Source organism: Haliotis asinina, chromosome 5 (assembly GCF_037392515.1).
Source record: "Haliotis asinina isolate JCU_RB_2024 chromosome 5, JCU_Hal_asi_v2, whole genome shotgun sequence".
Taxonomy (NCBI): Eukaryota; Metazoa; Mollusca; class Gastropoda; order Lepetellida; family Haliotidae; genus Haliotis; species Haliotis asinina.
Genome location: NC_090284.1, coordinates 40536457 through 40563447, shown reverse-complemented (window position 1 = coordinate 40563447; position 26991 = coordinate 40536457). Strand labels below are relative to the sequence as shown.

The 26991-nt window shown below is 37.6% G+C and overlaps 2 protein-coding genes across 4 annotated transcripts; one reads left to right on the top strand and one right to left on the bottom strand.

Moving 5' to 3' along the window:
- Positions 1-1339: 1339 nt before the first annotated feature.
- LOC137284439 (GTP-binding protein 1-like) lies at positions 1340-19036 on the bottom strand. Of its 2 annotated transcripts, none has more exons than XM_067816238.1 (11): positions 18970-19036; positions 17830-18188; positions 13620-13728; positions 12693-12873; positions 12113-12359; positions 11643-11738; positions 10995-11233; positions 9125-9269; positions 8309-8491; positions 7454-7589; positions 1340-5592 (listed from the first exon to the last, which is right to left on the bottom strand). In XM_067816238.1, exons 2-11 carry the CDS (start codon positions 17947-17949, stop codon positions 5162-5164), a joined length of 1887 nt encoding a protein of 628 aa, XP_067672339.1. In that variant the 5' UTR covers positions 17950-18188; positions 18970-19036; the 3' UTR covers positions 1340-5161. The 2 variants fall into 2 exon arrangements, with proteins under 2 accessions (XP_067672339.1, XP_067672338.1); XM_067816237.1 differs by having other exon boundaries at positions 18937-19030.
- A 172-nt stretch (positions 19037-19208) lies between these two features.
- On the top strand, positions 19209-26788 carry LOC137283760 (josephin-2-like). Of its 2 annotated transcripts, none has more exons than XM_067815433.1 (4): positions 19209-19319; positions 20496-20709; positions 24338-24463; positions 25479-26788. In XM_067815433.1, the coding sequence occupies exons 2-4, from the start codon at positions 20540-20542 to the stop codon at positions 25885-25887; spliced, it is 705 nt and encodes a 234-aa protein (XP_067671534.1). In that variant the 5' UTR covers positions 19209-19319; positions 20496-20539; the 3' UTR covers positions 25888-26788. The 2 variants fall into 2 exon arrangements, with proteins under 2 accessions (XP_067671534.1, XP_067671533.1); XM_067815432.1 differs by having other exon boundaries at positions 19233-19319; positions 24323-24463; positions 25479-26524.
- The last annotated feature ends 203 nt before the right edge of the window (positions 26789-26991 follow it).

Genomic DNA, 26991 nt, shown 5'->3' with positions numbered 1-26991 from the left:
GTTTTATGCTGCTTTTCCCAGTATCTCAGTTATATCAGGACTGGGGACACCAGAAATGTGTTTTACACACTGCGCATGTGGGAAATCGAACCCGGGTCTTCAGCATGACAAACGAATGCTTTAACCACCAGGCTACCCCACCACCCCCTTGACTTTAGTGAAACCCATTAACCTGGGTTTTGTGGTGCCAAATGATAAACCAAACCTGTTCATTTTTCTGACAGCTGTGTTTCCCTGTATTACAATTCATCTGTCAGCTGAATGTGGGTTGTCTGCTGGGGAACTGTCACAGTGGACTCTTAGACACTGGACAATGTAGCCGAGAGTCTTGATGTGGAACTATACAGTCAACACATGATCCTGCACTGAGATGACACTATGGACATCTCTAACCTGCAGACAGTGCTCACATCCAAATTGTAAGCAATGATACAAATCTTCATACAATGACATGCAGTCAAGCAAGTTGCTATGCCTGGCCCTCATGACGATAAAACCACCTGTTGCAGGGGAACCATTCTATTCCAGCATCCTCATAGCGGTTCGGATGTGTTAGAATAGCCTAAGCTTTGGGAAGTGACTTGTTTCAAGACCAAGGTGGAACTGGGCTTTGAACCAATGATATTTGGACACTGGCACTGCAGAGTAAGGAAAGTCTGTATAGCAAAACCAAAACTGTCTTCCCACATGAAAAGAAGATTTTGTTTATTGAAAAGAGAAGTCAGAACTACTCAATCTTGTCTTAAAATGTAGAAAATGACAGATAAAGTTGAGGATTTCCTGTGAAAAACAATTTTTCAGTCATGTTACGTTGGGTGATGCAGTTACTAAACTCTTTGGTGAAACTCAAAACCATGGGAAAAATGTTGACAAGAATCATAAGGCTAAATAAAAAAAGTAAATTGTTTCTTTTTGCCATTTGAAAAGAAATGATTTTGGCTTGGCTGCGTCCCAATCATCCATTTGTCCACTACAAGAATGAGTGTAAGAACGAGTGTCTTTCAATCTACAACTCATAAAAATGTGCTAAACTTCTGAAGCTGTATTCCTGAGGGGAAAAAATAAAAATGTATTCGTCCTGTGTCACTTTCTATCTATCAAAAATTATTAACAAAGTCCTACCATTTTTTTAAAAATAAGTGCCCAAGAAACATTCAATATTTTTTATGCAGCCTAATAAACGCAAATTTGAAATAAAAATCGATCCCCAGCTCCTGGTATGCCAAAAGGATGCAACTCTTTGAATGTGCAACTGGGTCCCCATGCGAACAAAACCATCAAACATCTTGAACTTGTTAACCTGTCCTGTATCAAAAACACCATAAACAATGTCATCAAGTGAAAGTGAGTACAGGTTTATTTCTTAAACATGTTTACTGCATGAACAATGGACATGTTTAGCTCTTCACACAAGCTGATATGCAATCTGCCGACACATAGCTGAGCAATTTATCCTATATCAGAACATAATTATATATATGCAAGTGGTCATTGCCAAGCTTATAAAACAACGTCATCAATACATCAAAGGTTTGTATAACTTTGGTTCCTTTATCTCTTGTGTCTACATACATCTGACAGCATCATGCAATGGTGTTCATGTGTCATATATTGCAGCAATAAGATGATAGGTCTGGCATGCTGCCCTTGGAAAATATTACCACTTCTGTGATGTAAGCAGACGCAGCTGGAAGAAGGCCTCAGCTTCATTTGTTTTGTCCAGAATATACTGAACAGAAAAAGAAACACAACTCTTGTTTTTTGTCAAGTTTTTAAATAGAAGACATAAACATGAATGCTTACTTTTATGAGATTACGTTTTTTTCAAAATTGTGTTTCTGTTGCTGTTCAGTATATCAGACATTGGAAATCAGTAATCTGTTCATGGTAGTGGTGTAACGACAATGATACAGTATTGTGCTGCAATACAAAACCCCTGATACATCGATTTACAGCTGTGTGTATTGTAAAACATGATTTACCAGTTATATTTAATAACAACAAAAGCTGAACAATAATCTACTTCTACACATTTTCTTGTGCTTCTGGTTTGCTATGAAAGTCCTAACATTCACACTGCCCTATGTTTCTGCCCTTCAGTATTCCATCCTCGATCTGAGAAGTTTTAAAAACAAATATATAGCTGTTGTGATTCTCTTGTAAAAAGAAAGAATATTTTCTTATGAAACAGCAAGTATTGCCTCACAGCCAGGAAATGTATTACATCACCATCCCACTGTTACATTTCTAGTTCATGGGAGAGAAAAGTGTATTCTAACCTGTGACGTACTGACTATGATCAACAGCAAAGATTAGTGATGTTCAGTAACAGATGGGTCTATACTGTAAGTAGTTGTCATGCTACATCCATGGTTACTGCCCTACAGCCCTACTTCAATTCTGGCTATTTCTGTGTGGATATCTTCAAACACCCACCCTTCACTAGGAGTTAATCAGAACAGACCAGTACAGTTTATGTCTTCCCAAGTCACTATGGTAACATATGCCTCATTTTTCTAAACATCTGTTGGATATTAGTCATTTGAAGACAAATGTCCATGTGTTTACGTAATACATTCTGTCTCTTGTATTTTTCAAACTGTTTTAATATTTAATACCACTTAACTAAACCTAATTTAAAAAGTTAGACAATGTTCCCATCAAATCTCTAAATTCATTTAAATCAGAGTTTGATATATGATCCTTTGTTATGAAGCCAGTTTTAATAAAGTGTTTTGTCAGATTTGTAGCTGATCCATTCGTAAAGATTTATCATCAATGAACCAAGGTATAGCACGAATCCATGTGACAGAATTAATGAAGGTCTTGGAAATACACTAATGCCTTTCAATGTTTTTCTACCTCTTGTAACATACTCAAGGAAACACTTCACAGCAAAATTTCTAATTTGCACATTGTAATGAAAATGATTATATGAATGTAAATGATCTCTTAATTATCAGATGAAATTTGCACACATTTAAAACCTAAAAAAATGCAAAATAATGCTCAAAGATTGTCTAAGTTGGGGTGAGATTTACAAATTACACACAGATTACAAGCAGACCAGATGTCAGCGTTTGGATGCCAGTGTTGTGTAAAAACGTTGTTGAAATTTTTACAATGGATTGTTCTGAATTGGTTACTTCAGTGAGGAGAGGTTCAAATTTGAATTTAAATTTAACATGTTTACTTTTCAGCACACAAAAATGTGAAAATCCAGGAAAATACTTGAATGCACTGAAACTTAAACATATTACATTCAAAAACACAATAATGATACCTTGTTTTTTTGTCTATGGTTTTGTAACTTCAGTAAGGTAGACAAAACATTTTCAAGTGTAATTGCATTTTCAATCCACATAAGTTTTTTTTCAGCATTTAGAAAAACAATTTATTGTCAACGGAGTCCAAAATCATAATAATGAAATGATGTTTGTTTGTAAAAGGTGGGTACAAAGTATGAATTGGCCTTTGAGAATAACAGTCATTCACATAACTTCATAAAAAGACATTTATACTGAATTTCACATACCAAGTACAAATTAAGACTGAAAAAACATTTCATATGATCCATTGCTTTGTAAGAAAATAAAGTCAGAACATCTGTGTAATTTGTTGTAAACCATTGTGATTTATTGTTATATGCGAAAATCCAGAACCACTTCGATGACCTTGCGTCACTAACAGTAATTCCACTTAATAATTACTTGTGAACCTGCTAGTGTTACTAAAGCCAAACACATGCTGGTCATCTGACCAGGAAATCTTCATGCCCCTGTCCTTCATTAACATGATTTAAGTTTGTTTTCTATAAAACTACAAACAAAGACTTTAGTTTCCCACCTAAATTTACTAAACAAATTATCATAACATATATATTACTGACAAGTGAAATTTGGAAGTCTGATACTTAATGCCCATCCCATTCTATGTGGATTGAGTCTGTGACCTGTGGTTGTCAGCAGAAACAATATTACAGTTAAACCAGTGAGAGAGTGAGAGATATATCTGGTATCATAGTCTGTAGATGTTTACCACTTTGGAGAATCCACAGCAGGTTTATAGATCATATAAACAAGCAGCAAATGGGAGTTAATTCCACCAACTGTCAGTGTTATAAGAGAGCTATCACACAACATACCAACCTGGCTTAATGGAGAGACCATTTAAGTCAGGTACGTTTTCTTTTTATTAGACATCCAAAGGAGAAGGTCCATAAGGTGGACTAAAAATCTGCAGGTATATCATTCCATTGACATGTGAACTAATATATGCAAAGCCAAAATTACTTCGAAGTAGAATCTGGGAAACCCCTTTACTTTTGATGATAATTATCCCACATTTTCTTTCACCAGGGACAGATACAGTTCTTTGAGAAATTGTGGGGCATACTTCTGAGGAGTAAACACTTCATTTCCACAAACGTTTCAATGGTCATTCGATAAACTTTCAGGACAATAGGGGGTATGCCCACTTTGGATTCACCCAGGTACTGCCTCTGAATTGTTTAAATATAGACCTAGTGTTCCAAGTGATTTAATTCAACCACTGAATTTGGAGTACAATTATATACAATAAACTATTGTTGTGACAAACTCAGGACCACTATGTTTAGTTTGCTGAAACAATAGTTTGTTATATGTATTCTGACTAGATTTAAACATAAGTGGTTGGGACCATTGTGTGTGCCATTTTGTAATTAAGGCAAGCCATACTTCTTACTTATTATTTGGTCTTCTTTAAAGTTTAATGATGATGGGGACAGGGAAACTATTCTGCTGGCAATACCACTACAAAAAGTAAGTAAGGGAGGTAAACAGAAGACAAATTAGTGAAGCGTGAAGGAACTAAATACTTGTAACGGAAACAATCTGTGACAAGTATAGATACAACAGATCATAATTATTAGTATTGCTGCCACACTGGGATGCTGTTTTGTCTGAACTCATCTCCTTCTGTTTTTCTTATAAGTTAACACAAACAATTTGAAAACACGAATTTCAAGGATATTCCACGCAATGTATAAATACTTGTCATCTGTACATGTAGATTCTATAGTTTAATTGATTAATGTGATCAGCAGATGCACAACTGATGTCATAACAGCTCATTGTGTATCAAATTATAAAATACAACCATCACCGATTGTGTCAAATGTTCATGGTGCTTTGGATGTGCTTGCTGCCGAAGTGGCGTTTCCTACACTGGCGTTCACACTTGAACTCCCATGTTCTGCATTTTCCTTCCCCTCATCATGGTGATCGTCATGCCGATGTCTTGATCTTCTGTTTCGTTTGCTAGGTTTCTGAGGCTCATTCTGAGGATTAATCTGGTGCTTGTTCTCTTGCGCCTTTTTGGTTGCTCTCTGCTGCCGCGTGTTCTGTGCGACTGCGCTGACGTGAGGGAACAGCTTGGTGATGTTCCCGACTGCCTTTGTTCTGCCTTCGCGGAATACCATCCGCATGTCAGTCTTCAGGTACTCTGGGTTCTTGATGAAGCGGAACCGTACGGTGGCTTTGTCCCCGGTACGTAAGTGGTCTCCAGTCATTGTTAATATTGTGGCGGTCTGTCGCACACTGCCCACATGGACTGAAAACAGCATGGAGGAACGTAATAACTATGAAGAGGAAATGAATCTGGAGGGGCAAAAGACACTTTGTTAGTATTTCAGCAGTGTCACAAAGCATCAACTTCACCGGGAGGACACCTTGAAATAAGGCAGGCTTTGTGGGAGCCCTGATCATGGACAATGTACTGACAAAGGCTGGATAAGATGACAGTCAATGTGCCATGAATGGTTTCTGGTCCATCCACGGGAGGCAACTGTACCCGATGAATTGCAGTGTCTTTAACAACACGAACTATGGGTCACAATAACTTAACAATCAGATAACGATTAAATAGATTTTGTAAGTGAAACTAGACTATATACAATGTAGACTGCTTCAAAAAGTATCTTGTTATAACTTTTGTTACTTTGTTCGAAAAGTATTGAAAAGTTCGTCTGAAATGTGTGGTCAGTTGTATGGTGGTCTGTCTGGATCAGACAACAGTGATCAACAGCATGAGCATCGATCTGCACATTTTCATAAACAAGATAAATCTCTTCTTTCTAATATCATATATACAGCTTACTTAGTATGTTGACCCTCATTTCCAGTACTTTGTGTTTCCCTATAAACTACCTTCCTAGTAATGCATAGCTTACCCATAGCTTGATAACGGACACTTATTGTACTTTGTGTTTGACCTATAAACTACCTTCCTAGTAATGCATAGCTTACCCATAGCTTGATAACGGACACTCATTGTACTTTGTGTTTGACCTATAAACTACCTTCCTAGTAATGCATAGCTTACCCATAGCTTGATAACGGACACTTATTGTACTTTGTGTTTCCCTATAAACTACCTTCCTAGTAATGCATAGCTTACCCATAGCTTGATAACGGACACTCATTGTACTTTGTGTTTGACCTATAAACTACCTTCCTAGTAATGCATAGCTTACCCATAGCTTGATAACGGACACTCATTGTACTTTGTGTTTGACCTATAAACTACCTTCCTAGTAATGCATAGCTTACCCATAGCTTGATAACGGACACTCATTGTACTTTGTGTTTGACCTATAAACTACCTTCCTAGTAATGCATAGCTTACCCATAGCTTGATAACGGACACTCATTGTACTTTGTGTTTGACCTATAAACTACCTTCCTAGTAATGCATAGCTTACCCATAGCTTGATAACGGACACTTATTGTACTTTGTGTTTCCCTATAAACTACCTTCCTAGTAATGCATAGCTTACCCATAGCTTGATAACGGACACTTATTCCTAGTAATGCATAGCTTACCCATAACTTAATAACGGACACTTATTGTACTTTGTGTTTGACCTATAAACTACCTTCCTAGTAATGCATAGCTTACCCATAGCCTGATAACGGACACTTATTGTACTTTGTGTTTCCCTATAAACTACCTTCCTAGTAATGTATAGCTTACCCATAGCTTGATAACGGACACTTATTCCTAGTAATGCATAGCTTACCCATAACTTAATAACGGACACTTATTGTACTTTGTGTTTCCCTATAAACTACCTTCCTAGTAATGCATAACTTACCCATAGCTTGATAACGGACACTTGTTCCTAGTAATGCATAACTTACCCATAGCTTGATAAGGGACACTTATTCCTAGTAATGCATAGCTTACCCATAGCTTGATAACGGACACTCATTGTACTTTGTGTTTGACCTATAAACTACCTTCCTAGTAATGCATAGCTTACCCATAGCTTGATAACGGACACTTATTGTACTTTGTGTTTCCCTATAAACTACCTTCCTAGTAATGCATAGCTTACCCATAGCTTGATAACGGACACTTATTGTACTTTGTGTTTCCCTATAAACTACCTTCCTAGTAATGCATAGCTTACCCATAGCTTGATAACGGACACTTATTGTTGTCGGATGATGCAGAACAAGGATTTCTCCCTCAAACTCCCAGCATGCCTTGGGTTCTAGTCGGGGTGATACCATCACCATTCCTTTTCGTATTGATGACCTCTTAATCTGCAATCATAACAGTATTAAATGTTTATGAAAACTTATATATCATTACCAAGTGTGGATGCATCAATTTCTTCACTGACTCTCATCTCAAGTGTCATGGGTTGTAAGAGTATTCTTCTGAAATGACTAAGTATGTGATATTTTCTTTGTTTTCAGTAATATTATGCTGATATCATAGCAGCTGTCACAAAAAGTGGGATTCACACTCTGAAAAGATGCTGAGATTGAAACTACAAGGCATCTCAAACACTTCCTGATAAGAACAGGTACAAGAAACAATCAACACTTTAAAACACCTTGATACACTCATACTGTGAATTAACAGTGTATTAGTTCAATTCAAACAATGATTAATTGTAATTTCCAAACTGTGTCTGTATATTCAACCCCCTGCAATTTATGCTAGTCTCAAAAGGCAACTGAGTGATGGCTAGTCAGAGTAACTTGGTTCACTACCATACAACATAGATGGTTGTTCATAATATCAGTTACTGGTTTATAGGGTGCTACCACCTAATGAATATTGCTGAGTGTGAATTTACAGACATTCAAATTGAAACAAAAAATGACACACGCTCATAACATCCATCACAGGTTTGGTTTGTTCCGACTTGGATAACAGGGCTGTTGCCAGAGCTTGCTGTCAGATATGTGTGCACTGATGGGTGTACATCTAAAGAAATAAATCCAGTGAAACCAAACATGGAACACTTCCTCACCTTTTTGAGTGCAAATGATGCAGTTTGCCCTCCCCTAACCTCCTTCACCGGCATCCTCTTCCTGTGTATGCTCTTGACTACAATAGGCATGAACTGCCCCAGTGCATCAGGCCCCAGGAGTAATGTGTCGTTCAGTCTGATGTAGCCCTGGAGTAACGTCCCTGAAACCACTGTTCCTACACCCTGTAACCAAAGTCATAGTATGAGTGAGTGAGTGAGTGAGTGAGTGAGTGAGTGAGTGAGTGAGTGAGTGAGTCTAGTTTGCTGCACTCAGCAATACACCAGTTATATGGTGGTGGTCTGTAAATAATCAAGTCTGGACCAGACAATCCAGTGATCAACAGCATGAGCATCGATCTGCGCAAGTGGGCACTGATGACATGTATCAACATGGTCAGCAAGTCTGACCACCTGATCCTGTTAGTCACCTCTTACAACAAGAATGGGTTACTGAGGGCAATTATTCTAACCCAGACCTTCATGGGTTGCGTTAGGAGCATGTGAGTTTTATGCAATTTGTGCTAGTCACTATTCCAGCAAAATCACGGCTAGGTATACAAGAAATGGGTAAACTTTCCCCCTTAGGCTTAATCTTCCATAGGGAAAGTTTGACCTAGGCCTCGAATCAACAGATTCTCAGCAGGTAAAGTTTAGACCAGGGAAGAAATGGTCTGCTACACCAGTTCTGCAGCATGACAAGCAGACACTTCAACCATGAGACTACCCAATCACTTGATGTTGTTTTACTTTCACTATCAAGCATAATTTTCATCTTTTGATATATAAGCATGGCTATTTCCCCCATGAGCTACTTACAGGAACTGAGAATGTGTCATCTATTTGGAACTCAGCTGGCTTCTGCATGTCACATTTCACTCGTGTTGATAACAAGTTTAGGAACATTTTTAACAAATCTAGATTTTCCCCTGTGACATTGGATACTTGGAAGATTGGGCACATCCTGAAGGAAAAACAAAGCAAAATCAGTGAATCATAGAATCATCAGATAATCTTGGATCTGTACATGTTAAAAGCAGTTCTTTAGCCTCCTATAAACACAATGGCCAGATTCTGGGTAATAGTGTTGTATATGATATATCTGGAAGTACAGATTTACTTCATTGAATTTGGGACCTAAATATCACACATATTACATTTGACCACTTTTTGAATGGACTGTGTTTTCATATTGTAATAGCGACTACCATATAGCCAGACTTACTGTTTGTTTGTGAGATGACTCATTCATCAATATTTCAGCTACAGTACGTACAACAGAAAATAATTGAGTCTAGATCAATCAAGCGAATGACATAGGCATTGATCTTTACATGATGTGGAACTAGAACCACAAGAGGGACAAGCCTTAGCCATATACAATTCTGGTGAAACCCATCAGCTTATCATGGTGCTGGAAAACTTCAGTGATGGCATTGTTCAGTGATGGCAACAACAGGTGAAAGCGATTTCAGCTGAAAATCACCTGGGGGTCCAGGATCAACTGATTTGAATTGAAATCTACAGATCTGTGCAGATTTGTGGAAAATTGCCATCCCTGATTATAAGGTTTATGTGGGGACTCCCACCCATTAACACTGCCAGTCTAAGTAAACTTCATCTCAGTGTATTTCGTTACACTCCACCACTGAGTCTAACAAAACCTAGTAGAAGGTTGTGTCAGGTAACCTTTGAGCAACCAATGACGGTCCAATCAAATGCGAGACGGTTAAACAGATTTAACTAATCAGACAACAGCTACTATTTAGGGATCGGAGGGACTTTCAAAATATTCAGGTCACCGACACAGATCTCTCCACAAACAAAAATCAGCATATAACGCAGTTATTTGACCTGCAGTATATATGCTTTGGGGTCTCTGTTGACATGGTTACCATTAGCTAATATTTCCGCAAGATAACATCCTTGAATATTGTCAAAAACACTATTTTCAGTGACTGTTTACTCACTGTTGTCATGGCAGTACGTACGCTGTGTGCATCACCCGGAAGCGATCGTACGCTAAATACCATTCGGAATCGTTCGGGTATGAACCTTTTCTAGATAAAAAGTTCATAAGGGATGTGTGAATGTGCACTTTTGCGATTTGGTAAGCTGTGTTGTGATTGGTCAATCTCAAAGATTACCTGACGCGACCTCCCATAAGGTTTTGTTAGACTCAGTGGCGGAGTGTAACGAAAAGTACTGAGGATAAGTTTACAAAGACTGTAACATAGCACACATATCCACACAACTAGTATATGCTCAAGGTGCTTTCTTTTCCCTCGATCATTGGATGTCAATCTGAACTGCACATCATATTTCCAGACTCAACTCCCTGGAGATCATAAAACTCTTGCAGCCTCTCTTGAGTTATTGTGACCTTCTCATCTTTAACAGGTACATATTCACATCTGTGACTGGACACATAGCACGTTGTCCAAGTGAACTGCATTTAGCTGTACCCACAACTAGGTGTTCGGTCATATACCTATGGATTCATGTGTTCTTTAAGGTGTGCAGGCCCCTATTAGTCAGTGAGCTTACTGGCTTTTCTAATGCTGCATTCAGCAATATTTCAGAGCTATGGTGGGTGAATGACAGTGGGCCTTAGATCAAACTGATTTTGGTAACATTCTAACAATGCCATCATCCAACATGTTAAAAGCTTACTACACAAGTGACGTACCTTTCTGATGTGAAGTTGGTTGCTGAACAAACTACATCATCTTTGTTTTGAACAAGTACAGGTATCTTCCGACATCCTGGTGACTTCAGTATCCTCTGTAACAACTTGAGTGTGTCTTGTAACACGTTGGGAGGACACATGTCGATCTTAGTGACCACAACAAACACAGGGACGTTAAGAGCAAGTGCCAGACCTAAATGTTCTTTTGTCATGCCAATCACGCCAGCATTGGAACCGACCTGTAAATGTGATAGACATGTGGTACAATAAATATATGGTTCATACACAACTTAAGACACAAAAACCACATGGTTCAAGTGGTTCTTTTAGGCTTAATTGTTTCTTGTTTAACACTTCATTCAGCAATATTCCAGTAATATAAGTCAGTGTGTGATTTTACTTTTCTACTACTCTCAGCAATATTCCAACCATATTGTGGCGGTCAGTAAATAATTAAATCTGAACCAGACAATCAACATGAATATTGATCTATGCCATTGGGATAAGATGACATGCGTCAAATGAGAGCCAGACAACCTGATCCCGGTAGTCACCTCTTATGACAAGCATGGGTTACTAAAGATCAGCAAGTCAGACCCCTGTCTGTAAATTGTACTAACTACTAGGGCTGTCAGTGCCAGTACCTACCATCAACATGGCAAAGTCTGGGGCATGTCCAGTCATCCCAAACACTGTTGTCTTCAGGTACTTCTCGTGTCCAGCAAGATCTATGAAGGTGATAACCTGAAAAGACATTGGGGTGAAATATCAACCAATCAGCAGAAGTGTTTGTATCTTTAATGCTGCTCTCAGCAATATTCAAGACAAATGATGGCAGCATGTACATAAGCGAGTCTGAACTAGAACAAATGGTCAATATTGTGGAGTTTACTCAGGGGACTTTGAAATAACTTTGAAACATACCTAACGATTTCTACTCATTTCAACTAAAACTGAAGCAGTTATAAGGTTTATCGACATCTGCTCTTTATGATCTTCATATATCACACTATATTTTTATCTATTTTTAGACAAACACCCTTTGGTTCCACTCTTTGGTGTACTGGAACAGAGATTCTATTGTGTTATCACATCTACCATCTATACATTGTACATACTTTAGCTGCTTCTTCACATATTTTGATCCAGTCGAGATGCCCATGGTCAGGTTTGTTGACAACATTTCCTGTTGTGTCGAAACCCAGAATGTCGTTGCCAACACTGCTGGTTCTACCAGACTCCATCTCATGCTTGTGTCGGAATAGCTTTTGTCTGGCCACACCCCTACCATTGTCCAGCTCCCCGTGGGTCAACACTCCCAGGAGGGTACTCTTCCCAGCGTCTACATTCCCCACAACTGCCACCCTGAAAGTGAATGTCTGCGAGCATGAATTTAGGTCGCTCTTAACAATACTCCCACAATTTCATGGCAGGGGACACCAGAAATGGCCCTACACACTGTACCCACATAGAGATTCAACCCTTTGGCGTCACAAGTGACCACGCACCCTGTGGCCTGGCAAACCCAAAGCTATGAAACGCTTGTGTTTAATCTGCATAATTGTTAAATCTAGCACTGCACAAGAATGTAACTTGGATATAGAGCAATGAAAAAAGGATATGTGATTCTTTGTCATGACTAGTTTATTGTGAGTAGTTATTACAAAACCTTGTCTTTTCACAGAACTATAAGCTCACCTGACTTCCATAAAATCCTCAGAATCTAATCTTCGTCTGAGAAGGAATTCAGCTGTTTTCCCCTCTGCAGCAGTTCTCTCCCTTAGTGGTACAATTTCCATCTGTAGTGTCTCAGCAATGCTCTTCAGTGTGGCTACAGATGCCTGGTAATCAGGGTCATTCAATCCAGGCTTTTCTCCCTCTGTAAATAAAGCTTAGATCTTACACTTACATAGCCACTCTCCTACCCAGAGTTCCATGCAAACAGCATAGTACCTCTGCCATAGGCCAGAAGATGTGAGAATTCGACATGTCTTACACAGTCCATTCAATACAATGTACATGTTTCTCAACTCTTTTACTTTTGAAGAGTCAACACATCTGCTTAAACATCTTTGAAAGAACGGTTAAGTTTCACTGAGAAAATACCCTAAAACTTGTAACACTATTTTGATTTGCGCAGTGATCTTTTGTTTGCACGGGTTGTATGGTTCCATGTGCTGTCATCAAAGCCTTATGGAGGGCTTACGACCCAGCCCCTTTGATAAATAAATATGCATTGTTATAAACTCCACAGTCACAGTTATTGGAGATTATTTGGTGACAATGTAAAACATTATGATAACCATGCCAAATCGCTTGCATTGGGCTAGTATCTTTTTACTTACGATTATGCGTGTTTGTTTATAAACAAGAAGAAAGTCTGGTCATGTGATATGCAAATGAACCTATTGTAGTGATGTTATTCTACATCATCACTGCCCCGGAATGTGTTAGTTTACTGTTACATAGCTTAATGTGATGTTTCACATGACTAAAACGGCTTCTTCTGCACCAGTGTATTTCGCTTATCAGCACTCTCCGACACATAATGAAACATTTCAGAGGATATGCATTTTTGGAGGTAAAAGTAGTATGAAATTTATCATGACAAAATGTGTTACATACCTCCAGTTCCTATCTCAAATATCGTCTCTCCCTGCCCATCCTCGGCCCGAGATTTGATCTCTTCCAGAAGGGACTCGTACTCTTCATTGGTAGGACTCACAAGGGCATTCTGGACAACAAGAAAGCTTTATGACGAAATGGGAGTAAGTTTATGCAAGTAAGTTTGAATGGTATTTTACTTATATCATAGCATGTCAGTTTGATGTTTGAGGAAAGCCCTCCCCTTAAAAAGTAAGGGGTTATTGTACACCTGGCTGTCCCTTTCTCTGCACTCCTCCCTCGTAACAAATAATGAACTGTGTCAGTATTTGAATGATAGTTTGTTAAACCTGGGATTTACAGGATGCAAATTTCTGCGTTCTATATGCATAAAACTGATAGTGGGTGCAACACAGGGATGCGGAAAAAGGCAAATACTTTTAACAAAATTTCAATCAAGTAACAATAAGTTATCAGGTTATCAAAGAGTTCGCTACTAGGCGGGTTATGGTATCATTTGCAATTCAATTACTGCAACAAGTAGAGTGATGATCATGTTACACAATATAATAACAGTATAATAATAATAGTCAAGTGTCTTGGACACCCATTTTGTTGGCCCAGACCCCTGAAAAGTAAGAGTATGAGTTCCTCGGATCCTAAAAACAAGACTTGAGGTAAATCCCTGTTTAACAAATTTTTCATTTTTATGACAAAAATTCTGCCAAAGCCTCATGGTTGGGTCAGATGTTTTGATTATGATCAGTGTTTCATTGAGCATTTCATGTTTATTGCTTTTTGAGTTAGACTGCAGTTCATCAGTCCACTTATAAGAGAAATGGACGGTTGAAACATAATCAGAAATACCCATGAATGCCTGTCATAAACACAGGATTCTACCAAGCCATAAACTTACAATTAAAAATGAATAAAACCTCCACCTCCTGATTTCTCTATTAAGTTCTGTCCATTTTCACTGATATATGATATTATTAGTTTTAAAGCTGTCTCACAAGTCATCAGGCGTTAAGGCCATAAATACATAGAGTATACAGGGTACTATTTATGCCTGCCAATATCTTGCAAGGAGTATCCAAACAAACATAACAAGACCGTGAACATGAAGTCTCATTATCTCATCCCTTAGGCATTAGCCCTGAGGACCTAGATGACCATTTGACACATCCATTTAGTAGGTGAGTGAATACTGAGTCAAAAACCGTCCTAATAAAAACATAGCGTCACACTTCAGTGACTGGCAAATTCAATAGAATATGACAGGGATCTATTAAAACCAGCTTGCACTGAGAGCTGTTAGTTCACTCCATAAATGTGATGACCAGACTCTTTCACACCCATAACTAGTGTTAGGAATTGGAAACAAAGTCCACTATTCACTCTTTGTGGACTTGTGGTAACAATTATCGATTATAATTGAAATATGTACATTTTTGTTGAAATAACCATTTTAAGGGGTTTTCCCCATTTTTTTGTTAATGCCAATGTGATTATTCAGTTTATAATACAACAAACATTAATTGGTATATGTCATTACCTTCACAATATATGTAAAATTTATTTATAGACAGGTTACAGTAATATTTTCCACAATGATACATACAAACTATGAATACAATACACATAGCTTTTGGCTGGTGAGCTTGTATTTGTTCGTATATATTCATCAAATTGAATGTTATTTAATGATCAATAATTTCTAATCCTCCTATTGATCCATTTTTCACTATTTTCCATCATCGGAACACTACTACCCATAACACAGAAAATATTGGCATCTTTTCAAGACACTAGCAGTTCTTTTGAACAGGAAATAAAATATGAAGCGATAACTTGCATGTTTTACATCTAGAGTATCAACTTTTTTTCTTCTAACCACCTCCATTTAATTGCTGATGGTAAGAACAGACTGGGCCCGGAGTTCATTCACAACTGCGAGGTCTAGGTTTTATGATGACAGATTTTGTTGACAATAATTGTTAAGTTTTTATTTGCTAGGGTCACAAGTAACATGTTTTAATGTCCATTACATTTGTGATGTTTATCTGTATTTGTACACATGTTTATAAATATGATGAGACTTTGTGCTGATATAACTCATATTAATGTAATTTCATTTAGAAAAAAATAAAGCAGTATCTTTTCTCATTTAATCCAGAGGCAGATATCGGCTGATGCGTTTGAAGCAAATGTTAAATAATCTTGAACTGGAATTAAAAATACGTCCGACTGAATAATAATTCAGCAAAAAACAAACTATTATTGTGACTTTGCTGTGTCCAACAAATAGGCTTCACACACAGTACTCGCTTTGGGAATCAAACCCAGGTCTTTGAAGTGCTGAGTGAACACTTTTAAGTTACCACTGGGCTATCCAAACACCCCCCTTCAAGGAACAATAACAAGGCATGCCATGACTCATGAAACATTTATACAAAGTATTTGTCTAGGTGAACCGTGCATACTGCAAAGTGACATAATGCATAACTGCATCTACTAAATAGCATTCTTAGTACAGCAAAGTGCCAAAGCATGTTGACACTTTGGACTGTATTTATGGCTGAAGCTATAATTTAAATACTGTTAAGTTAATACCTTATTATGCTAGTACAATGTATAAATTAATCATGTTTAGTGTTTTTATCAGCATGATCTGTATTGTAAGAGCACTTGATCAAATAATACCAAAAGGTCAATTGTTTCATGTCACTTGCATCAACAGTGATTGTTATTGCTTTTGGCAATATTCCAGCAATATCATGGCAGAGGTCACTAAAAATAGCTTCCACGTATTGTACCCATTTGGAGAATCAAACCTAGGTCTTCATCGTGACGAGCAAACCCTTTAGCCACTAGGTTACCTCATTGCCCCTACTAGTACTATACAGAATTTGTGATTTGAAATGATTTGACTTGTCTCAGTATAATACTGATAGAGCTCATGCTGAAACAGTACTGCAGTGTGTTCTTGGCTATCACAAACTAGGTGTTAATTTCAAACACAACAGGGACCACTGGAGATTCCAAATACACATGGTAATGTTGTCACAGTATCCATTTTGAAATACACAAAAGCTGGATTTCCTCTACAAAGTAAAGAATCAGGAAGTTTTAACTGATGGGCATCTGGTGCTGGTATGAAAGCAAAACTGGTAAACCACTCTTGACATAACAAGTCCTTATGTCATTCGACCTCCATCTCTTGATTCCTCAAATCGAGTCAGGATATCCAGGGTGTTGGTTACTTGTTCAAGTGAGGGTGGGAGTTGGGCTGGTTCCTTACTGTCAGTCTCACTGTCACAATCAAATGATGACACAAGTCGCTGATCAGATTCTTGCTATGTTGATTCAATACTATAATCCGTTATCAGAAGTGTTAAGTTGAAATTGCGACTACATCCTAATTAGACAAAACAAACAAGTGTCACCTACAACTCAGTTAGCCTTAATTAGCTTAAACTACCTCTACATTTGATTCATGCTGCAGCGTGTGTGTAAATGTGTGGAGATAGTCACAGTTCAGATGGATACTTGTCTGAGAAAGGTTGGTGCATATCAACTTTACGTGTAAATATCGAGTTAAATGGGTAATTTTACTTGTTGGGACCATGAAACCATAATTGAGATTACCAAAATATCGAGAAATCTGAATCGAGTTAAAAGGGTTAAAAGAACTAAGGATTTTGCCGGGACCGAGAAATTTTATCGAGACAATCAAGATATTGACATATCAGAGTTTGACACAATTGTGTTTGACTATATTAACTTTAGTTTAGTGTGTATAGATTACTTGTCCATTGTGTTCTCCATCTTACTGACAATTGTGGCTGTTATCATGGTTATCATCAGAGCACAGTATGATTTGTCATCACCACAGTAAGGCATGATAATAATGTGTCAGTATTACATATTGTGACAAAGAAACTACCTCATTGTCATTATATATTTCTAAACACTCTAACCAATCAGGTCAACCTCTTACTAATGGGCCTTCAAAATGTCCATAAGTTTGTGTAGAATTCAAATTTTAACTTTTCTCCACATTTAAAAGGAACATTACTTTGACCGGAAATTTTGTTTTTATTGTTTTTCTTGCCTGCCTTTAGGACAAAAATCCGTAAAACAAGAAATAAAATTGGTCTGGGCTCAGAAAAAACAAAGAAACATTAGGCAATTTCATCTGCTAACATTAAGTAGACACATAGACACATACCTTAGACACCAATGGTGCAACTTCCATGTCAATATCAACTTCCTCTTCAGGTCCAAATAGATTCTCTCCATTCTCCAAAGATGGAGAGTCACGACCATTGCAATCAACTGCAAACGCCATGACGGATGTGGCAAACACTAGTTCTTCTCTTTCCACAGAAACAAACAATCCAGTTGCTTGATCAAAATGTCCTTTTCTTTTGAGGGTCAAGGAGTGCACTTAATCAGGAAGTTGCCTGTGCGATTGATGTATTATATAATCAAGATAACGTTTTCTTCTTTAATGTAAGTTCAGTTCATATCCTTAAAATCATGTTTAGAAGTGATAGGTGTTGGAAAAACACCTGTTAGCAGTCAGATCTGAAAAAGAATGAAAACAACATTAACAATTGTAAGAAAGTGTGTCAATGAAGAAAATAAGCTAAAAATACAGAAACTCTACATGTCACATGGAAACACACATTACATGATGGCAGAATAAGCAGTTTCGCTATGAAAGACGACATCATAGGGAGATTGTTAACATGATTAGTAACTCAATTTACAAAACTGAATATTTAATAGACATGACAAATAGAACTAAACTGACTTTGAGAAGACACAAGAACCTACACTTCACATTTGACATTTGTAATGCTGCATATATTTCACTTCCAACAGTTCTGAATCTAGCATAGAAGGTGATAACGATTTAGAATGATTTAATTTAATCACTGTCTTCTTAACGGAGTATATACATTGTCCCGACAGCTGTTGAACACATGTGGCTCGACTACAACAATTGGCCCACTCACCAGATCCTCACTGACCATCTGTGGACGAGCCTGATTACTGGCAGTCAGGTGCAGATCATTGACTTGAATGAACGCTCTTCACATTTTAGTAACTACATAGTTACATTACCCTTTAACAATTTCACGTCACATGCCCAACAACTTTTGTTGCATAGATGGTTTCTGTCCACATCGAATCGAGCAACAAAGTTTCTCTTGACTTCTTGCTAGGTACAGACTCATACATTAATCTGTCGCCAGTAATAAGACGACCAGCCTATATCTGCGAATAGTCTGACGAACTTTGATGCTGGTGCAATACCCATGAAACCTACCTTGCGTGTGGTTGCAACAGAAACATTCAATACCTTAGATCGCTGTCTGCTTTCACCACCATGTCATCACTATTTTACTACCGGAAGTTACAATAATCGTTCGGCAGCTTTGAACTGTAGGATGTTATCGATGTAGCACAAATATTTTAGATGCATAGAATTACTCAGATGATGTAGTATAATTATAATGTAGGTTATATGAATATTACACTAGCGTCATAGCTATTATGGGAAGAAAATTCATTTATATTCTTTGCGATCCTGCAATTGTTACCGCTTCCGGTTTTGTGATTGGATTGGATTTGTTGTGCTCTCACTTTGTGACATTTGAACTGTCAATACGATTATGTTCGACCGATTTACGACACATTACATCATACTTGGTAATTATGAAAGTCCTCAACTACCAATTGTTTGTGAACAGCATGATAATGCTGTTTACAAAACAAAGTTGAAGCATGTGAGATACTGGGGGCTTCTCGATAATGAAGTTTGATTTGAGATGAATATTTTAAAAATATCAAGGTTTATCAGATGTATCCTGAATGAATTTACCTTCTTGCACATAGCATTTGATCCTAACTAATACTGTGTTAGTGACTGAAGTACAATTCAAGTGTTCTTTCATTTTTATTCATTACACGTAAAGTTGAAAGTTAAAGAGAAATACAGAAAGTATCCAGGATATGCATTAGTGGACGTAAAGTAGATTTATGAAACGTAGATTTGGGATGCAACTTAAAGCATCCCAACAGTGCAGATTGTTCTTATATCTTTATATCAGGATATCTTGTTCATTATTAAATATAAACTGATTCTCCCATAAAAGGGTCATTACATATGCTGAAGACAGAAAAACATTCCATATCACAGATTGATGTTTTACTACTTTTAGCTGATTTGACTTTTCAAACAATGGTAAGATCTTCAGGATACATTAGTTCATGAGAATTATCATGGTTATCAGCAACATTTTGGGCCTTGTTTTAAATTTCATCATGATTATTCATCAATCAGTTTGTTGATGCTTTGATGAAAATAACTACATATCTGTATATTGCTTCATCAGATTGGTAACATGTGAATGTCCTTTTTTCTCATTCCTTAACATGGCCAAAGGTTATAATTTCATCATATCAACTGTCCATAACTTGCAAGTATGTTTGAAGTTTCAGAAAGAGAGTAGTTGAGGTATCATGTATTAATTGTCATACCAATATTGCAAAACAGTTTATGCAACTTTAACATTTGTCATTTCCAGTGTGTATCATGCCCCTATTAGTTTTAATACCTCTTTGGAAAGAACTTGCCCTTTAATACTTCTGAGGAATTAACAGTTCAATTCAGTTTTGTCAAATCCTTCTCAATGAGACGTGAACGAATATTTAAAAATAAGTCATAGAAAAAATAAGTTAATGCTAAAATGAATATTTATCATTATTTCTCCCTTTTTTGGATATTATTTGTGACGTGACAAGCGTTGTAATTAGTGACAAGTTTTCATGATTATGTACATGATGTGTGAAGTATATTTTGAAACATGATTCTCTATATTCCAGTGCCATTGTCTGGGAGGTGGTAGATTGAATGTGGGGTACTTGGTATGGGCCTGCATATTGCAAGGTGCGGCACAATGGGGGAGCCAGAGGAAGCTGACACAGGGGTTTACCATGAACGCCAAATAAAGGAACTGTGTGCAATGCATGCCTTGAACAACCTCTTCCAGCAGAAAAATGCTTTCACTAAGAAAGACCTGGATGAAATTTGTACAAGGTAAATATGTGAGTGAGTTCAGTTTTACGCCGCTTTCAGCAATATTCCAGCTATATGACGGCGGTCTTTAAATAATTGAGTCTGGACCAGACAATCCAGTGATCAACAGCATGAGCATTGCTCTACATAACTGGGAACTGATGACACGTGTCAACCATGTCAGCGAGACTGACCATCCGATCCCGTTAGTTGCCTCTTACAACAAGCATAGTTGCCTTTATGGCAGGCATGGGTGGCTGAAAGCCTGTTCTACCCTGGACAATCACGGGTCGGTAAATGTGTAAGACAATGTTCATTATGTTGATGTTTTCTGGAATGAAACAGGAAACTGAGGAACTCATAAGATCATGATGAGTATGATACATCTCTTGAAGATTTCAAAACTAAAACTTGGGAACATTTGGGTTAGAATTGGTTTTCAGTAACCCATGCTTTGTCGTAAAAGGCAACAAATGAAATCAGGGTGGATGATTTGGTTGTCACATGTCATCATATCCCAGTTGCGTAGAATGGTGCTCATGGTGTTGATCACCATGTTGTCTGGTCCAGAATTGATTATTTACAGACAGACACCATATAGCAAGAATACTGCTGAGTGATGCATTAAACACCAAACCAACCTACCGGCTACTGAACTTAAACACTATAAATAATGAAATTAATGTTAGTACAGTGTGTAATTTGAACTGCATTATGAACATAATGCAGCTTTAAAAGAGCATTTAACAGTATGAAAATGTAGGCTGTCATATTCTAATAGTGTATAGAGTTACCCAAGAAGATTCTGGTAAGAACTGGTCTTCCCCAACCCATGCTTTTGGTAAAAGGCAACTCACAGAATTGTTGAGTTTGCCAACTTTGTTCATGCATACCATTATGTGTGTCCCAAATTCAAAGGTTGATCCTCACCTTGTCAGTCACTGGATTGTCTGGTCAAGACGTGATTTTTTTCAGACTGACATCATATACCTGGAAAATTTGGTGAGTGCAGCATTGAGCAACAAACTCAGGCTGTTCAGTTGAATTTGTGTCATACTTGACACCGTATGATTTAACTTCTACAAACTTGCTGTATGCATGATAAATCTAAATCTGAGAAACTTGGTTTTCTTGTAACCATGTAACTGGTATGCTGAACTTGCACTGAGTGTTTTAATAACATGTATATAATTTCAGCTTCCTCCCAAGAATCAAGAAACTTTGTTTCCATCAGATCAGATATGTTCATCTTGCTCATCCAGGGTTTTCAGAGATTTTTGAATGGGCTTGAATTTAACCTTGTCATATGAAAAATGCCTAATGCTGCCATTTTGCGGTCTAAATGCTGAAAGTTAAGGAAACAGAGCTGTGATTTTGTTCACGTTATGTAATTGGTGGGGTAGCCTAGTGGGTATTGTGGTTAAAGCATTTGCTCATCATGCTTAAGACCTGGGTTTGATTCTCCTCATGGGTACAGTCTTTGAAGCCCATTTCTGGTGTTCCCTGCTGGGGCACTCTGACACTGGCATTAAACTCACTCACTTGGTAAGTGCTGAAATGTGTATAATGTCAGACAAAATGAAACAAAACTGCTTCAGAAAATTGTTATTGATCTAGTTTCAGCTCTTTGTTTAATTCCTCACACAAAACTGTTTGCACCCTATTGTGGGTTATTTGTGTGAAATTCTTAGCACATTGTATAAGTTAAATGAATTATTATTTTGTGTTGGCCTTGTAATTACGTTTCTAAAACTCAGTTTCTGTTGCTAAAATAACTTACTTGTGTGCTAATGTACTTGAATGTAGAATGCTGAGGTCATGCGGTTGACATATATTATTCTGTAGCTGGGTCATGCATTATTCAGTAGTCAGAACTACAGATAACTTTTTGGGTCATCGAGTTGCGTTCACGGCTGCAAGTTGCCAAGTTCATGTCCTGAAATAGAACCTGTCAATCCAGTTATTTTATCTATCCATTAATCCACTGGTACACAAGCCAAGATTTGACATTTTTGTGTGTACCCATGAAAGATCACATTTAAGACCAGACCAATTCTATTTCTTGTTTTACGGATTTTTGTCCTCTGAAAACCTAAAGGCAGGCTTGAAAAAAAATAAAAATAAAATTTCCAGTCAAAGTAATATTCCTTGTAAATACTCTAAATATTTTACTTTTGGCAATTTATGAAATGAATATGGGTAAAAAAACCAACCTAACAAGTATTTTCTTGTGAGTTTACATTTTTAGCCTATAAATACATTAGGATTTTATTTTTGGAGCAGGTAAAATCAATATTTATTTTTTTTCTCATTCTTGAAAAAAACGACAGGCGGATCCTTAAAACAAGAAATAAAATTGGTCTGGCCTTTTGAGTATTTGCAAAAATTCAAGTGTACTAGAATGCAGTGGACTTACCAGTAATAGGAACTTGGTTTTCACATAAATATTTGTGTAATTTATTCAGATACACAGTTTATCAGTACATCTGGTAGTATGTGGTATACAGAATAACATTTATTATGTTTTTCTTTTTTCATTACAGTGCTTGTATCTACTGACTCTGCTTTTCCTTTAACACACCAAAGCCTAGTATATCTTATGTTGACTGTAATTGCTGGCACATCCAAAATCCCACTCAAACAAATCCATTTGTTTTAGACAATATGACACCATCAGAAGCAATAATAAGTGTGATGTTTGACAGTTGCTGTGCTATTTCAGCCAGTATTATGTCTATTACTGTGAGATTTGATATGTAGCTGGTGTGTGGTAGGAGTTAATCTTTTGTGTGTTTGTATTTGACAGACCTTCAGTTTAAAATGCAGATGCAACTTCTCCTTTGCAGCATCAACATCAGCCATTATGACCTGCAGATATTTGGTCATAGTTGTGGAAATAATTTTTTGTGCATTCTGAATGTGACATCTTTCATTTTGGATGAAGATTTAGCATGTGACATCCATAGATTATGGATTCTAAAAACAGAAGAACAAAGTTACAAGTATGCAGCCATAAGTTCAACGTCAGATATCCAGTGAATTTAGTCTCAGTTTCCATTGTGATATATAATCGACGTTGAACCTTCATTTATTTTAACTTAATACTATAATAGGACTACTAAGCTATAATCGCTCTTGAATATCGTCATATTTTGCTTAAATTTTGCACATTTTTGTCATTTTATGACCACTTAATTTCTTCTTTTTTGTTTTCATTGTTGTCATCCAATAACTTAAACATCTATCAATGACTGTGGCAAATTGTGTGTAATTATTTTCATAAATAACTCTTTTAGACGCACTTTTGTGTGACATGCAGAATTTCTCTGTCTGAGATCAGGCAGTCACGTGGGTGAGTGACCCCCCTTTCAGGTAGTCACTTGTACACGTAACGGGAGACTGTCTACTGACAGAGGACGTAACATGTACGCAAGATGGTCTCCCATTATGTGTACAAGTACCTGAATAGAATGGCAGGCTGCTTAATATTTTGTTGTCCATTCAAGGATAAAGTGACAACGTAACTATGGTCTGCTCAACTTTTGATAGCTAGTTTAAACTGCATGATCAGTAGTGGGTAGTGGAATTAGAGTAGAACGTCAGTGATCGACTGTATTCCCCCCTCTGTTTTAAGTTTGATTTTTCACAGGCTTTCACCTTCAAGTTTCATCAATCCTCATCGAAGTTTGCTCGGACTTGGTAACTATGACGTAAATGTGATCATGGCGGCACTTCAGAGGAAAGGATATGACACTATCTGGTTTGATAAGAGAAAGTAAGTACTTGTTTTTACATCGTCACTGCATTCTGGGGATTTGCTTTGTGGTTTGCAATGTTTAACCAGATGCAAACTATTGCTTCCTTCGTACATACAACCTCAGATCAGAAGCAGTTATCTTACAATCTATGAAGATCTATGTTAGAATTGGTCTTCAGTAAAACATGTTTGTCGTAAGAAGTGACTATGGAATTGAGTGGTCAGACACACTGACTTAGTAGACACATGTCATCTTATCCCAGTTGCATTGAACAATGCTCATGCTGTTGATGACTGGATTGTCTGGACAATCTGCCTCTATATAGGGGAATGCTGCTGAGTGTGGTGTTAAGCAACAAATCAACCAACCAGTTTAAGTGAGTAAACAGTACAGTTTGGGAAACTTGGTGAATTTAGTTTATTAAGATGGAAAACGTATTCTCTGGGTCCAGAACCGTACCACTACATTGATCTACCTTCTATACTCTGTCATAGTCATATGACAGTTATTGTGCTGAGATCAATTTGTGCAAGTGTACCCTGAACATTATAATTGCATATGACTGCATTCAATGACCACCACTCTGGTTGAGTTTAACAAGTAATGCCAGTATTCCTGGTAAGTTGTGTTTGTTGCCCTATCAGAAAGCACTCACTCGTCAAGTGGAAGACCCATATTTGATTTCCCACATGGGTACATTGTGTGAAGCCCATTTCTGGTATCCCCCGTCGTGATATTTCTGGAATATTGCTAAAAGAGGTGTAAAACTGAATTCACTCTTACTCCAGGGTATGAAATTCCCAATATTTTCAGCCAGACCACAGTCGGTTAGATGTAAATCTTGTCGGCCTTGACCAAAACTTACTATCCACAAAATATCTGTCTAAATCTTTACCCGATCATCAGGCAGGTGAGTTTGACAATCTGATTGTCCATGTTGAAAATAAATTGTCCCAGGTGGTCGTGCAGCATTCAAAACATTCACCATCATCTGAATACAATAGCTAACAGCCCATAATACCTTCATTGCAGGACCATCGACTGCTTGAAAATAGAGAACATCATGGGCTTCATCCTGAATATTCCTACAGACTATAAGTGGGGCTTTGTGCGCTTGCCCATTCATAGGAAACACTGGATTTCTGTTCGGAAAGTGCAGGACCAATACCTCAACCTGGACTCAAAGCTGGACTGTCCAGAGCTGATTGGCGATGAGTCAGCAGTGAAGGAGTTCCTTCAGGATCAACTGGAGGATGGCGACAAGGAACTCCTGCTGGTGGTGACCGAGGACGTTGGGGACTCAGGGTCATGGAAGACACCCTTATATGACCCTATTAACAATGTGACGGACAAGTCCTATGGTCTGCCAGCGCACACTGTGGTTCGCACAAACGGACCTCTGAACTCTGTTTGCCATGAGAAGGACAACAGGCGTCAATAGTGTTGTGATCTGATCCGTGTTTGTCTTTCCCATTGCACAAACTGAGAAGCATGTCATCTTGATGAGGGGCTGTCGCAAAATTTCTCAAGCTATTAATTCAAATTGTTTTTTGCAATAAGAGATACATGAATGTGGATCTTGTTACTTTTATGTGTGTTCTAATATGTTTGTTAATGAGAGTGTTTTAGAAATATTGATCCGGTGGTTTTGGATAATGGGTCAGTTTGAGATGGTCCCTGATTGTGTTTCATGCTCGACAAGAGTCTTCTATGGGAAGAACGTATTCACAAGCCTCAAGGAGTTCACTGATGCACTACGTCATGCAGATTTTATTGGAATTGTCAAATATTGTCATGGCAGTCATGGCTGTAGTCATGCTGCTGATGTATCCTTGTGTAACTGGTTTTCGAACAGATAAGGCGATGGCGTTTGTACAACATCAGTATTAATGCAGACAATAATAAAATGCATTTCCTACCTTACCTGACACATACCAGCAGTCAATAAACACAATTTCCAATGTTAGAAACATTCTGATGCATGCGATGATAACATCCGATCAGTGAAGTGACATCACCAGTTTTCGAACTCTTCCATGGATTTAAATTGTGACAGGGCTTCCCTGCTGAGACAGTCACATGACTTTTACGTGACATGTAAACATTGCAGACGACACTTCACATTGAGGTTTGCATGGTATATTTAAGATATCCTTACATTGGATCACTGATATGCATTCAAAAAAAGGATGCAAGCATAAATTGCACTATGACGCGAGAGAATTCCTGCTGGTCATTCGACTGCTCAGTGACGTCACATGGCTCATTATAACATGAGAAACCACGAACAAAATGGCCATTCGTAACTAGGATTCATTCGAAAACAGGTTACACAATCATCATCTTGACATAGATTTAAGATTTTATGTGAAATTTGTAAATTTTTCTCTTTCAAATGTTGTAGGATATTTATGAATTATTGCATTTTCATTCATGACAATGGATCAAGTTTCATTTGGCTTTAGATTGATTTTGAAACTGGGACTTGTTCAACGGTACTGTATGCTGAGATGTGTAATATTGTCATTTTAGATGAAATAAATGT

Bases quoted from the DNA above. Each gene is read 5' to 3' on its own strand.
- LOC137284439 (XM_067816238.1), bottom strand. From the start codon at position 17,949: ATGGCGTTTGCAGTTGATTGCAATGGTCGTGACTCTCCATCTTTGGAG. The intron at 12,360-12,692 runs GTGAGCTTATAG...ATTCACTTTCAG, and splicing joins GAGGATTTTATGGAAGTCAG to GGTGGCAGTTGTGGGGAATG. The intron at 11,739-12,112 runs GTATGTACAATG...ATGTCTTTTCAG, and splicing joins TATGTGAAGAAGCAGCTAAA to GTTATCACCTTCATAGATCT.
- LOC137283760 (XM_067815432.1), top strand. From the start codon at position 20,540: ATGGGCCTGCATATTGCAAGGTGCGGCACAATGGGGGAGCCAGAGGAA. The intron at 20,710-24,322 runs GTAAATATGTGA...CTCTGTTTTAAG, and splicing joins CTGGATGAAATTTGTACAAG to TTTGATTTTTCACAGGCTTT. The intron at 24,464-25,478 runs GTAAGTACTTGT...CCTTCATTGCAG, and splicing joins ATCTGGTTTGATAAGAGAAA to GACCATCGACTGCTTGAAAA.